Source organism: Triturus cristatus, chromosome 6 (genome assembly GCF_964204655.1).
Source record: "Triturus cristatus chromosome 6, aTriCri1.1, whole genome shotgun sequence".
Lineage (NCBI taxonomy): Eukaryota > Metazoa > Chordata > Amphibia > Caudata > Salamandridae > Triturus > Triturus cristatus.
Genome location: NC_140589.1, coordinates 1,350,762,343 through 1,350,778,144, shown reverse-complemented (window position 1 = coordinate 1,350,778,144; position 15,802 = coordinate 1,350,762,343). Strand labels below are relative to the sequence as shown.

Sequence of the window (15,802 nt, the reverse complement as noted above, 5' to 3'; positions counted from 1 at the left end):
TCAATCAGACTTCAGTAGGGTCTACTTTACGAGCCTTAGAACTCTGATTTTGGTTCTTTTGTTTAATATGCTAGATTAATCAAACTGCTTAAAAAATACCAAGTAAAAATACAGAAATTAAAATAGTCTAATCCATCATTTGCCTTTGATTTGAAAGTGCATCACAATTTTAAACTCAAGCGCAATTTCAATTTTGATTTGTCAGTATGTATGTGTGGGTAATTCGACCTCAAAACAATATTCAGAAAAAAGATTTACTATTATGAAATGTGTTCCTTAATCTTCAGGTAAATATATTTGCTAAGAGCACTGTTGTGATGGCCTCTGTACATCTAATGTCAGTTCCTTGAGACAAAGCAGACCGAATAATCTGTAGAATCCAATGAGCTGGTCTGTTTCCAGGAACAAATGGGAAATTGGAGACTTTTCACATATATATTGCATTTTCTTCATAGGAAAGAACAGTCTCCCTGTGATTTTGCCATTTTGCTTTTGTGCTCTTTGAAGACGGGGGCGCTGTCAGCACCTTCCTATAATCACTGCACCATTTACAAGTTGTTCAATAAGGTGTGAGTTTAGCTCTCCTCGTAGTTATGGGAAAGAGAATGCACATGTTTGTACATAATTACAAAGTTGTTACTGTGCATCTTCCTCCAATTCATTTGTATTTTCCCTGATATCTTTTGAAATTCTATATATACTGTCCCCACTCTGCTGCACAAACTTTCAGAGCATATGCACTCTGTATACATATGCATAAAAAAGACACAACTCATTCCTTTGTTAATCTATGCATTTTTGGTGAATGGTTCAAAATATGATCTATTTCTAAGTCTGACTAATGCTCGTAATAACTTTGTGAACCAGATCAGCGAAGAAATGGGAGATCATTTTAATGCTCCTTCACTATGATTGGTTGTGTTGTACGGCAGAGCACCTTCATGCAATACTCATCCTGTTTAATCTGTGATCTGTTTGTTGTGTTCATTGAAATCTGAGTAATTATAGTTCCCATGCAGTGGGAGAGTTGATATATGTTCATTTTGGTTCAAGTGCGATTTAGTAGACATTATTTTGATTGCATATGTGAAAATGTTTTTTATGTTTCATTTAGAAATATCCCTCAGTCACTGAGAAAATCAATGAACCGGAATTACAGAAACAACCATATGTCACCGGTGCCAAAGAGTTAAAACCTGAATCCAAACCTACTGAACCTTTCACCCCAACAGTCACAGAGCAGGTAAAGCTTACTTCATCTTCTTGTCCTTTCTTGCATTGTGATTTTAATACAAGTGCATCGATCAATGTGCCAGGTTTCATATACAACAAATAAAGCCTGTTGCTATATTTTCACAATTTACATCAGTGATATATCATGTTTACATTTGAAAGACATTGAAAAAGTGGCACGTGAGGTAAGGATTCCATAGAGCAGCCTCTTCTGAATTATAAAATGAATAGAGATACCAGGCTTCAGAAGAAATTAGGAAAAACATTTTCCTCAATGTGTCCCTTTACGAACACAAAACCTTAGTCTACTTCTCATAAACAAATATGAGGATACCCTGAAATTAGGGATAGATGTAGCAAATGGTCTAGGAAAAATGTGTGTAGTATATGTTTCTTTCAATACTTTACCAACCAAAAATCAATGCTATGGCAATATTCAAACTGAACCAAATGCAGAACGGGGCATTGAATCTGGCATCGCCAGAAAGGGAGACCCAGTCACCTATGAGTAGGGAAGTGGGGGCATTCCCAAACAGCCAACCGTAAAGAGAGATGTTAAGGGTACTACTATGGATGGGTATGGAACTGGGCGAGTGGGTCTGGGGCAGTCTGCGGGCCTGCCTATATTCAGGATATGGTGGATTGCAACAATGGATGTCCTCCTGGAGAGATGGTTTTGGCAGAAAGTAACTGAGCCTGAATAGAGCCTCTCTTATAGGCAAATTTGATCATCCTGTCAATGCACTGACATGGACTCACATGGACTCATGCTCACTACATCCAGACACTCCGGTGTGTTGACACAGCTGCAATTTATTTGTTGCAACACTGCCATATGATGTGAATGTTACTCTGCAATTCTTTTTTTTAATTTGTACCTGGAAAAACTTGATAAATAAAATATTTTGTTTTTAACTGAGCCAAATAGACAAAATACAAAGGGGACTTCAACGAAAAAGGAAAATGGTGGATGAATGGAATACTGGAAACTCATTCCATGGCTTTGTTCTCAGTGAATCCATGACTGGTTTGACACCAATCTGAAAATACCTATTCTGGTCATCTATTCAGCTAATATAAACATTAAATATATTGCACAATTCCCTCCTGCATCACTAGTACAGTTCTTTCCTCAAATTTATATTTTAGGCGTTGTAGAGCGCAATTATGGAATATTGCCTTCTTGGAGTTGGTCCTCTCTCTAGGGTGACCGTCAAAAGTTTTACCTTCACCCCTATTATTTCGCTGAACTCACTTTACTTGGCTTTAGGACTCTATGCACTTTTCAAAGGCTAACTAGTACTAAAGTGTTTGTGCTCACTCCCTAAAACATGGTAAAATAGGCTTACATCTCGTTAGCATATTTGATTTACCAATAAGTCCTTAGTAAGGAGGCATACCATATAACCAGGGCCTCTAAATTAAATTTTGCTCATTAAAGAACTCATTGCGTGTTACTGGAGGGACAGAAAAATGATTATATATATATATATCATTGTGCAAATATGTTTTTTTTCGCCGCAGTGCTGTTGGTAAGTGTACTTTCTCATATAAATTTGAACACTTTTATTTTCATCAAACAATAGCTAAGATGATACGTTCATACTATTAACTCGAGATTAAGAGAAGGATAAGACATTGATTTTCCCGTAGTACATTTTTGTCGAAAGATGTATAGATAGGATTATATTTACCCATCTCATGTAGGTATTGGTATGGCAGCCTTGCATTAGAGTTCGATAGGGGCTACTTTATGAGCCTTAGAGCTCTGGTTGTGGTTCTCTTTTTTAAAATACTGCTTAGAAAAAACTAGCAAGTAAAAATGTAGAAATTAAAATAGTCTAATCCATCATTTGCCTTTGATTTGAAAGTGCATCACAATTTTAAACACAAGTGCAATTTCTATTTTGATTTGTAATATATGTATGTGTGAGTAATTCTACCAAAAAACAATATTCCGAAAAAAGATTTACTATTATGAAATGGGTTCCTTAATCTTCAGGAAAATATATTTGCTAAGAGCACTGTTGTGATGGCCTCTGTACATCTAATGTCAGTTCCTTGAGACAAAGCAGAGTGAATAATCTGCAGAATCCAATGTAGCTGGTCTGTTTCCAGGAACAAATGGGAAATTTGAGACTTTTCACATATATATTGCATTTTATTCATAGGAAAGAACAGTCTCCCTGTGGTTTTGCCATTTTGTTTTTGTGCTCTTTGAAGACGGGGGTCGCTGTCAGCACCTTCATAGGCTATAATCACTGCACCATTTACAAGTTGTTCAATAAGGTGTGAGTTTAGCTTTCCTCGTAGTTGTGGGAAATAGAATGCACATGTTTGTAAATAATAATTATTGTGCATCTTCCTCCAATACATTTGTATTGTCTTGATATCTTTTGAAATTCTATATATACTGTCCCCACTCTGCTGCACAAACTTTCTTAGCATATGCACTCTGTATACATATGCATAAAAAAGACACAACTCATTCCTTAGCTAATCTATGCATTTTTGGTGAATGGTTCAAAATATGATCTATTTCTTAGTCTGACTAATGCTCGTAATAACTTTGTGAACCAGATCACTGAAGAAATGGGAGATCATTTTAATGCTCCTTCACAATGATTGGTTGTGTTGTACAGCAGAGCACCTTCATGCAATACTCATTCTTGTTTAATCTGTGATCTTATTGTTCTGTTAATTGAAATCTGAGTAATTATAGTTCCCATGCAGTGGGAGAATTGATATATGTTCATTTTGGTTCAAGTGCAATTTAGTAGACATTATTTTGACTGCATATGTGAAAATGTTTTTTATGTTTCATTTAGAAATATCCCTCAGTCACTGAGAAAATCAATGAACCGGAATTACAGAAACAACTATATGTCACCGGTGCCAAAGAGTTAAAACCTGAATCCAAACCTACTGAACCTTTCACCCCAACAGTCACAGAGCAGGTAAAGCTTACTTCATCTTCTTGTCCTTTCTTGCATTGTGATTTTAATACAAGTGCATCGATCAATGTGCCAGGTTTCATATACAACAAATAAAGCCTGTTGCTATATTTTCACAATTTACATCAGTGATATATCATGTTTACATTTGACAGACATTGAAAAAGTGGCATGTGAGGTATGGATTCCATAGAGCAGCCTCTTCTGAGCTATAAAATTAATAGAGATACCAGGCTTCAGAAGAAATTAGGAAAAACATTTTCCTCAATGTGTCCCTTTACAAACACAAAACCTTAGTCTACTTCTCATAAAGAAATATGAGGATATCCTGAAAGTAGGGATAGATGTAGCAAATGGTCTAGGAAAAATGTGTGTAGGATATGTTTCTTTCACTACTTTACCAAACAAAAATCATTGCTATGGCAATATTCAAACTAAACTAAATGCAGAACGCGGCATTGAATGTGGCATCGCCAGAAAGGGAGACCCATTCACCTATGAGTAGGGAAGTGGGGACATTCCCAAACAGCCAACCGTAAAGAGAGATGTTAAGGGTACTACTATGGATGGGCATGGAACTAGGCAAGTGGGTCTGGGGCAGTCTGGGGGCTTGCCTATATTCAGGATATGGGGGATTGCGACAATGGATGTCCTCCTGGAGAGATGGTTTTGGCAGAAAGTAACTGAGCCTGAATAGAGCCTCTCTTATAGGCAAATTTGATCATCCTGTCAATGCACTGACATGGACTCACATGGACTCACCCGGACTCATGCTCACTACATCCAGACACTCAGGTGTGTTGACACAGCTGCAATTTCTTTGTTGTAACACTGCCATATTATGTGAATGTTACTCTGCAATTCTTTTTTTTAATGTGTACCTGGAAAAACTTGATAAATAAAACATTTTTTTTTAACTGAGCCAAAGAGACAAAATACAAAGGGGACTTCAACGAAAATGGAAAATGGTGGATGACTGGAATACCGGAAACTCATTCCATGGCTTTGTATCTCAGTGAATCCATGACTGGTTTGACACCAATCTGAAAATACCTATTCTGGTCGTCTATCCAGCTAATATAAACATTATATATATTACACAATTCCCTCCTGCATCACTAGTACAGTTCTTTCCTCAAATTTCATATTTTAGGCTTTGTAGAGCGCAATGATGGAATATTGCCTTCTTGGACTTGGTCCTCACTCTAGGGTGACCGTCAAACTTTTTACCTTCACCCCTCTTATTTCACTGAACTCACTTCACTTGGCTTTAGGACTCTGTGCACTTTTCAAAGGCTAACTAGTGCTAAAGTGTTTGTGCTCACTCCCTAAAACATGGTAAAATAGGCTTACATCTCATTAGCATATTTGATTTACTAATAAGTCCTTAGGAAGGAGGCATACCATATAATCAGGGCCTGTAAAAGAAATGTTACTCGTTAAACAACTCATCGCGTGTTACTGGAGGGACAGACAAATGATCATATATATATCATTGGCAACTAAGTCGTTTTTCTCCGCAGTGTTGATGGTATGTGTACTTTCTCATCTAAATTTGAACACTTTTAATTTTATAAAAACAATAATTAAGATCATACGTTCATACTATGAACTCGAGATTAGGAGAAGGATACGACTTTGATTTTCCCAGAGTAAATCTTTCTCGAAGGATGTATTGACAGGATTATATTTACCCATTTCATGTAGGTATTGTTATGGCAGGCTTCAATCAGACTTCAGTAGGGTCTACTTTACGAGCCTTAGAATTCTGATTTTGGTTCTTTTGTTTAATATGCTAGATTAATCAAACTGCTTAAAAAATACCAAGTAAAAATACAGAAATTAAAATAGTCTAATCCATCATTTGCCTTTGATTTGAAAGTGCATCACAATTTTAAACTCAAGCGCAATTTCAATTTTGATTTGTCAGTATGTATGTGTGGGTAATTCGACCTCAAAACAATATTCAGAAAAAAGATTTACTATTATGAAATGTGTTCCTTAATCTTCAGGTAAATATATTTGCTAAGAGCACTGTTGTGATGGCCTCTGTACATCTAATGTCAGTTCCTTGAGACAAAGCAGACCGAATAATCTGTAGAATCCAATGAGCTGGTCTGTTTCCAGGAACAAATGGGAAATTGGAGACTTTTCACATATATATTGCATTTTCTTCATAGGAAAGAACAGTCTCCCTGTGATTTTGCCATTTTGCTTTTGTGCTCTTTGAAGACGGGGGCGCTGTCAGCACCTTCCTATAATCACTGCACCATTTACAAGTTGTTCAATAAGGTGTGAGTTTAGCTCTCCTCGTAGTTATGGGAAAGAGAATGCACATGTTTGTACATAATTACAAAGTTGTTACTGTGCATCTTCCTCCAATTCATTTGTATTTTCCCTGATATCTTTTGAAATTCTATATATACTGTCCCCACTCTGCTGCACAAACTTTCAGAGCATATGCACTCTGTATACATATGCATAAAAAAGACACAACTCATTCCTTTGTTAATCTATGCATTTTTGGTGAATGGTTCAAAATATGATCTATTTCTAAGTCTGACTAATGCTCGTAATAACTTTGTGAACCAGATCAGCGAAGAAATGGGAGATCATTTTAATGCTCCTTCACTATGATTGGTTGTGTTGTACGGCAGAGCACCTTCATGCAATACTCATCCTGTTTAATCTATGATCTGTTTGTTGTGTTCATTGAAATCTGAGTAATTATAGTTCCCATGCAGTGGGAGAGTTGATATATGTTCATTTTGGTTCAAGTGCGATTTAGTAGACATTATTTTGATTGCATATGTGAAAATGTTTTTTATGTTTCATTTAGAAATATCCCTCAGTCACTGAGAAAATCAATGAACCGGAATTACAGAAACAACCATATGTCACCGGTGCCAAAGAGTTAAAACCTGAATCCAAACCTACTGAACCTTTCACCCCAACAGTCACAGAGCAGGTAAAGCTTACTTCATCTTCTTGTCCTTTCTTGCATTGTGATTTTAATACAAGTGCATCGATCAATGTGCCAGGTTTCATATACAACAAATAAAGCCTGTTGCTATATTTTCACAATTTACATCAGTGATATATCATGTTTACATTTGAAAGACATTGAAAAAGTGGCACCTGAGGTAAGGATTCCATAGAGCAGCCTCTTCTGAATTATAAAATGAATAGAGATACCAGGCTTCAGAAGAAATTAGGAAAAACATTTTCCTCAATGTGTCCCTTTACGAACACAAAACCTTAGTCTACTTCTCATAAACAAATATGAGGATACCCTGAAATTAGGGATAGATGTAGCAAATGGTCTAGGAAAAATGTGTGTAGTATATGTTTCTTTCAATACTTTACCAACCAAAAATCAATGCTATGGCAATATTCAAACTGAACCAAATGCAGAACGGGGCATTGAATCTGGCATCGCCAGAAAGGGAGACCCAGTCACCTATGAGTAGGGAAGTGGGGGCATTCCCAAACAGCCAACCGTAAAGAGAGATGTTAAGGGTACTACTATGGATGGGTATGGAACTGGGCGAGTGGGTCTGGGGCAGTCTGCGGGCCTGCCTATATTCAGGATATGGTGGATTGCAACAATGGATGTCCTCCTGGAGAGATGGTTTTGGCAGAAAGTAACTGAGCCTGAATAGAGCCTCTCTTATAGGCAAATTTGATCATCCTGTCAATGCACTGACATGGACTCACATGAACTCATGCTCACTACATCCAGACACTCCGGTGTGTTGACACAGCTGCAATTTATTTGTTGCAACACTGCCATATGATGTGAATGTTACTCTGCAATTCTTTTTTTTAATTTGTACCTGGAAAAACTTGATAAATAAAATATTTTGTTTTTAACTGAGCCAAATAGACAAAATACAAAGGGGACTTCAACGAAAAAGGAAAATGGTGGATGAATGGAATACTGGAAACTCATTCCATGGCTTTGTTCTCAGTGAATCCATGACTGGTTTGACACCAATCTGAAAATACCTATTCTGGTCATCTATCCAGCTAATATAAACATTATATATATTACACAATTCCCTCCTGCATCCCTAGCACAGTTCTTTCCTCAAATTTCATATTTTAGGCTTTGTAGAGCGCAATGATGGAATATTGCCTTCTTCGACTTGGTCCTCTCTCTAGGGTGACCGTCAAACGTTTTACCTTCACCCCTCTTATTTCACTGAACTCACTTTACTTGGCTTTAGGACTCTGTGCACTTTTCAAAGGCTAACTAGTGCTCAAGTGTTTGTTCTCACTCCCTAAAACATGGTAAAATAGGCTTACATCTCATTAGCATATTTGATTTACTAATGAGTCCTTAGGAAGGAGGCATACCATATAACCAGGGCCTGTAAATGAAATGTTACTCGTTAAAGAACTCATCGCGTGTTACTGGAGGGACAGAAAAATGATCATATATATATCATTGGCAACTATGTCGTTTTTCTCCGCAGTGCTGATGGTATGTGTACTTTCTCATCTAACTTTGAACACTTTTAATTTTATAAAAACAAAAACTAAGATCATACGTTTATACTATGAACTCGAGATTAGGAGAAGTATATGACTTTGATGTTCCCATAGTAAATCTTTCTCGAAGGATGTATTGACAGGATTATATATACCCATCTGATGCAGGTATTGTTATGGCAGGCTTCCATCAGACTTCAATAGGGTCTACTTTACGAGCCTTAGAGCTCTGATTTCGGTTCTTTTGTTTAATATGCTAGATATATCAAACTGCTTAAAAAATACCAAGTAAAACTATAGAAATTACAATAGTCTAATCCACCAGAGAGTCAGCAGAGAGCAGAGTCAGCAGACTCGGCAGCCTCGGCAGCAGCAGCGACAGCGGAAGGAGAAGCAGCTGCCGTCTTCGCTCCCGTGCCTACGGAGGCACCGTGACTCCGTGAAAGACACACAGGAACCTTGGGGGGCCGGGAGTTTGTACCCCCGCTCCCGACCAAATCGCGGAGAAATCGCGGAGAAATCGCGCCGAAAATCGCGCCGAAAATCGCGGAGAAATCACGGCGAAAACAGCGGAAAACAGCGGAAAACAGCAGTACCTCAATCAGCAAAACCGGAGCCTCTGCTTCCAATCAGTTCCACAGCCCCAGGTGAGCTCAGCCTCAGAGACTGCAATCCCGCAAAAAAAAAAAAAAAAAAAAAAAAACCTTTAAAATCCATAACTACAATACCAAAAACCCCGACCTGAGGACTTGAGGACCTAGGGGGGGCCAGGGGAGATCCGGGGGAAAACGTGCCATCTCCAGATCTGGCTACCCTTGCCCCAGCGAGCTCCCAGCGGCAGGGGGAGTAATGGAGGATAACGGCGGCAGAAAAATTGCATGCTAGCACGACAGAGTCTTAGCTGAGGCTCAGTGGCTTTTAGACCTCACGCTCCCTTGGTCCCATATCAGCTTCATGTAAACTTTCTATAACCAGCCTGCATTTCTGCCTCCTGAGCTCGTGGCTGTCCCAGTGATAGTGTTGCCCAACTACTTAAAACTTCCTGCTCCTGTTGCTCCTGTTGTGGTGGTCGGTAGCCACGCTCCCTTACATTAACGTTTTGCGGCAACACCCAGTAGAGAGCAGCTCAGTGAGCAGTGAGCAGCAGATTCAGACATCCAGTAGCAGCGGGAAGCAGCGGGGAGCAGCAGCAGCAGCGGCTGGGAGCCATAAATTCCCTAATAAAGTGAGAGCAGAATGAGATCAGGAAGGATAAGGGAAGAGATGCCGCCATTGCCGTCCAAACTCAGGCGGGGGAGAGAAAAAAAAAAGCAAACCCACGCTCAGTCCAGCACAGTGTCTGCGCTTATCAGCTGGAATCAAGAGCAAGACTGTCCGCAAGTTCAAGCAGTAGCAACAGAGCAAGAGCAAGAGCTCAGTAAGGGTAAGAAGCAGTGCGCTTCTAACGTCACCACCAACGCGATTTGTTTTAATCAGCCCAAGATTTACACAAAGTTTCACTTTTTAAAAGACATCGGGTCAGCGCTGTATTCCAGCAATGCCGCACTTACAGGATTGCAATCTCCCATGCTGCCTATGCAACCCAATGTTTTAAGGAAAATCTGCAAAGAAGACTCATACCAGGATAGTCAGTCAACTACACAACAGTTAACCAGTCTTATCCCACAAGAAGGGCCACAAGAAGGGACTACGACGGATCAATTGGACATCACAGCTTCCACATCACCAGAGATCCCAGGGATAACGCGCGAGATGCCAAGCACAAGGGCGAGCCAAAAAGGGCGGTCTCTGGGGCCTCTAAGCGCTCATCCCGTGGCTCAAGCACCAAAACAAATTTTAGAATTTGTGGTAGCCCTAAAACCAAAACCAATGAAGACGGGCGGCATGAGTCTCGGAAAACACTCTGTCAATGAACACGACACAGAGACAACAGAGACTATAGAGTCCTTAACCGCAGAGAAAGAAGAATCTAAGAGTGCAGTAACCATCACTGGCTACACTAGTATAAACAATAGTTTATTCTTTGGTAATCTCAGTGACGTTAATACCAATCTTAACATGGGAAATGACTTGGGAAGTGGAAATCCAAGTGGAACCCCAACAGCAAACACCACCCTAAACTTACATCAAAGAAACGAATTGGAGGGCTTAGGGCCAACAGACACATCCCTGACTGAGGATAGGAGGATGACAACGACCACGACTGCGACATCGACTAACACAAGTATACTACAACTAGACCCTCAAGAGCACGGGCAAGCTAACAATTCGGTGGTCTACCAATCAAATCCAGAAGATGCACCTGATCAAGGGCCGGCCAGCCCCCAAATTTCTTCTAACAACTCAAGTTGTACAAATCAGACGAGCTTTACTGACAAAGATTCCGAATCGGCAAAGGCACAAAATATCAGCGCTTGGGACTCCTTACTGAATACAATCCAACTGGCCGTAAATGCCTTGCAATTTCAATCTGAAAAAATGGAGATTCAGTTAACACTGCTAAACACTCTGGCCGTCTTCACTGCCGGCATAGACGAAAAACTGGGTAACTTAAACAACTTGATCATAAGAGCTCAAACATCTTCTAACCTCAAATGTAATTGCGATCAGGTTGTTGAAAAATTATCTACTTTACCCTCAATGTTTAACAGCATGCTATCAGAAATTAAAAATGTAACTTCAAAAGCAACTGCGACAAACTCTAAACACATGCAGGCGGTCCCGATCATCGCGGAGGGATCGGTAACCGACTGTCTGGCAGATACTCCACAGCAGGGCAGTGCCACTAAGGTAATGGTAAAGGCTACCTCCAGTGTCCCCAAAAACAGCGACGAATTAAAACTAAATGCCAAACAGCGCCGCAAGCAAAAAAGGAAAGGTCGAAATCAAAAGTCAGACAAAAGCACGTCTTCCTATTACCCCATCTTTATATACCCGCACGACAGTCACGCTAAAAATGAAAATTCTCCAGACACCACAAGTAGTCAATCAACATGTGATTTTTCTCCTGTGGATACTTTAAAACAATCCCCGGAACCCGAAAGTATTCAAAACTTGAATTTGCGCATCTGCACACACGTAAACAAAGATAAGTTAAACCAAATAACAACTACGCTAACTTCACAACAAGAAGCAGGGAGAAGTCAAAGTGATCCAATTGACCCAAAAACTATAAACAAAACGATGACAATTCCAAATAAACAACAAAAACAGATCTTCGACCAAAAGAGTCCACCTCGGTCAGTCCAAAATATACACATGCGACCAATAGAAAAGGGCAGTCCTCTACGTGCACCCATACCGGTCAATCTAACTCAATACAACCGGAAACCAACACAAAACCAAGAGATAACAAGGGACGCCCAAGGAAGTGTAGTTAGGCCTGACTGGCCATCGCAGGTGCCATTGCTAACTGAGTCTACGCTCCAGGAGCAAGTCAATGAATGCTCCAGTTTTAGGCAACCGGACAACAAACTACAGTGTAGACGGGGAGGAACAACACATCCAAACCCCATACAAGGAAATCCGGAGTTACCCTCAGGAAACTATAGGACTGAGGCTGCAAATAACAAGAGGGATATACAGCACAAAGATATAATCAGCGGCCTGTTTCAAATTGATCAAACAAACAGAACAAACCCAACGCCTCTAGAAATACAAGAACCAACGCAAGAGCCAACAGTCCTGGTTTTTCAACCAACATATGTTTCTCGGGGCCCTCAGGATATACTCAATCGCGGTAACATCTTAAAACTATGTAAAGCAATTCCAACTCTAGCCGCGATAAGATCAACGGATTTAACATCCATAGAGTTTGTAAACACCAACAACCCTCAACCTATGGAAGCAACAAAAACAACATGGTCCTCTAGTGGATCTGCAAAACTAATTTTGGCTGAACTACATGTTTTCAAAAAATGGGGCATTGAGATACTTCCATTTCAAAACCCAGCATACCCGGCACCACTAACAATTACTGATGGCACAGGTCAACAAGTGGATAATATTCCACCAACTAGTATCCTCAAGGGCGCCCGCGGTAGATCTCGCCAAAATAGCACTGACGACTACAGGCATAAACAGGAATTAACATCTCAACCACGGGCTCCAACATATCAGGCTCGAAAAACGGAAACAATTTTACGAACCATAAAAAGACACGTAGAGCTGGATTGACCAGATCAACAAGTTGGATCTACAGGCCTTAAAGTCTGTTCATGGAATATAAACGGCCTAGCAGCAAAAATAACTGATCCAGACTTTCTAAATTACATCAAGGCCCACGACATAATACTTCTGCAGGAAACTTGGCTCATGTCCCCAATACAAATTGAGGGATACACGTGCTTTTCCACACCGGCAAATAGATCCGGAAGATTTGGCCACAGCTCTGGGGGGCTGGCCACTTACATGTCAACAACACGTATATCATCAGCAACAACGATGGATTTAAACTCAAACACATTTATGACAGTCAAAACTCCAATTTACATTGAGGATAAAGAAACTGAGGTGACCTGGATAAACTCATATATCCATCCTAAACGCAAAATAAAAGATGCCACTGAGTTAGTGAAACATGTGACAGAAATATACATGGCGTCAGAGAACCCTCTGATCATTTTGACTGGGGATTTTAACCAACATCTTATAGGCTCAGCTCAGGGTTATGAGGTAGTGCTGCATACTGGCCTGTATAATATCCCCAAACAACACGTACCACAGCAGAAGAACAAGAACCTGTGCAACAATCACCTACTAGATGACCTGGAACACTTAAATCTGCGTGCACTAAACGGAAGATTCTCAGAGGACACTCCACCTGTAGCCTCATATTACTCCTCAACAACCAGTTCCATCTTGGACTACACCTTTGTAAATCTTGCACTGTTTGAACACATCGGTGGGTTCAGAATGGGGGAAAAAGGAGACAGTGATCATCGCCCACAAGAATTTTATATAACCTGTATAGCCTCAAAAACAATCATGCCAGAAGCAACCCTGGAGAGTTTTTATACCTCTAACCTACGGAGGATTAATTGCACAACAACAAATACAGCTACCAAAGCAGATGCTGCAATTCAACTTTTTAATAAACTAGCTGAAAGTCAAGGCAATCAAATAGAAACCTGGGAAACATTCACCGATTCACTCACAAGTCAATTAGCAATAAACAACAACAATAATCGGGAGCTACAGTCCACACGTAATAAGTTCAACATTTCGAAAAAAACCAGACTAGAGATAAAGTCTCTTAAAAAAACAATTAATGCAGCCCTGCGCAATTTAAAATATTCACCGTGGAACACTTTTCTTCGAATAAACCTAAAAGAGCAAAGGGCAAAATTGAAGAAACTCAAATGGCACATCATAAGAGATTCTGAGAATGACCACTGGGCAAAATTACTATATGATTTAAAATGCAACAATAGTAGTCGCTTCTGGAAAACAGTTAACGGAATCATCCGTCCATATCACACCGGAATTGGGTCAAACATAACAGAATCAACATGGACAAACTACCTGTCAAGCCATTTTAACGTCCCTGCTGAAACACCTGGCAATTATCAAATAAGCTCTTTTTTGCCACAAGCACATATCAGCCAGACCTCAACCTACCCAAGTAACCTAGATCTCGGAGACAACGAAAACAGCCAATCAGGTGTCGCTAGCCATCATCCCCTGGAAACAATAAGGAAACAAATCGCAAAAGGAAGAAGAGAAGGAGCACCAGGCCCGAATGGCATTCCTCCGGCACTTTACAAAGCCAACCCTGACGCCTGGGTGGTTATTTTTCAATCTTTATTCACGGACATCAGGAAACTGGAAAAAATACCAGAACTTTGGAAAGGGTCAATCATAGCACCAATCCATAAAAAAGGGGACAAGGCTGATCCCAATAATTATCGTCTAATAGCTCTGATTGACAATGAGGCAAAATACTTTTCAGGCACAATACTTGAAGAACTAACAAACTGGGCAGAGGCTAGTTCTATTATACCGTGGAATCAGACTGGGTTCCGTAAATCAACAAGCACCACCACCAATATCCTTACAATATCTCTAATAATCGACGCAGCCAAAACCTCCAAGCAACCATTACACCTGTGCTACATTGATTTTAGTGCTGCATTCGACAGCGTGGACAGAGTCAGACTGTGGAGGAAACTGGAGCAATGGGGTGCACCAGCACCTACGGTAAACATGCTGAAACTTTTACACACAAATACCTGGGTGCAGGTGAAACTAGGCGCTGGTAGTCACATCTCCAAGAAAATTTACACCTCAAAAGGCCTGAAACAGGGTTGTGTGCTAGCACCAACCCTGTTTAATCTATATCTGGCTGATCTGCCAAAAGTACTTAACGCCTGTAACTCTCATTCCCCGCGGTTAGGTGGGACTATACTGTCCAACCTTATGTACGCAGACGACGTAGTCTTGCTTAGTCACACGCACGTCGGTCTACAGAACCTCCTGACGGTAATGCAGAACTACGCTGTAGAAAATAATCTAAAGATAAACCTGCAAAAAACACGGACGATGACAATCCAAAAAAACAAAATGACACGCCAGAGGAATTGGTTCTTCGGTAATAAAAAAATTGATGCGGCAGACGAATATAGATACTTAGGAGTAATAATCGATAAAGGAGGCCTGTTTAAATCCCAGATGAAGGAGGAAAAAAGAAAGGGCTTGCTAATGGCCATAACTCTGAAAAATCTTGCGCACAAACTTACGGGGCCGCTCCTGACCCCCTTACTAAGGGTAGCCCAGGCGAAACTTCTTCCCACAACTGCATATGGCAGTGAAGCAATGCGGGGCAGAGACGCTAAGCAATTAGACAACCTTCAGGTTCAAGCCTACAAACAAATGTTTTGTCTTCCGAACTACACCTCTCCAGCCCAGGTTAGGTTGGAGTTCGGGCTTTTGCGACAAGATCTTGCCAGACAAGGAGCATACATCATCTGTTGGTTTAAGATCAAAAGCTCTCGGTCCCACATGCTCAACAATTTGCTGTGGCAAGAACTGCAAAACAGAGACACGTCCCAAGCAAGAGCTTATCTCCAGGCAGCCCTGGAATACACTAAACTACAGGAACTCTGGGACGCCCAAATTGGATA

General features: G+C 40.3%; 1 protein-coding gene across 1 annotated transcript in view; it reads left to right on the top strand.

The window, feature by feature from the left end:
• LOC146821407 (uncharacterized) overlaps positions 1–15,802 on the top strand; it is a 1,203,178-nt gene that overhangs the window by 49,755 nt on the left and 1,137,621 nt on the right. Inside the window, exons 9-11 of the mRNA XM_085609844.1 lie at positions 1,115–1,243; positions 4,062–4,190; positions 7,027–7,155. Coding sequence (XP_085465970.1) covers positions 1,115–1,243; positions 4,062–4,190; positions 7,027–7,155 — 387 coding nt within the window. The remainder of the gene's footprint in view (positions 1–1,114; positions 1,244–4,061; positions 4,191–7,026; positions 7,156–15,802) is intronic.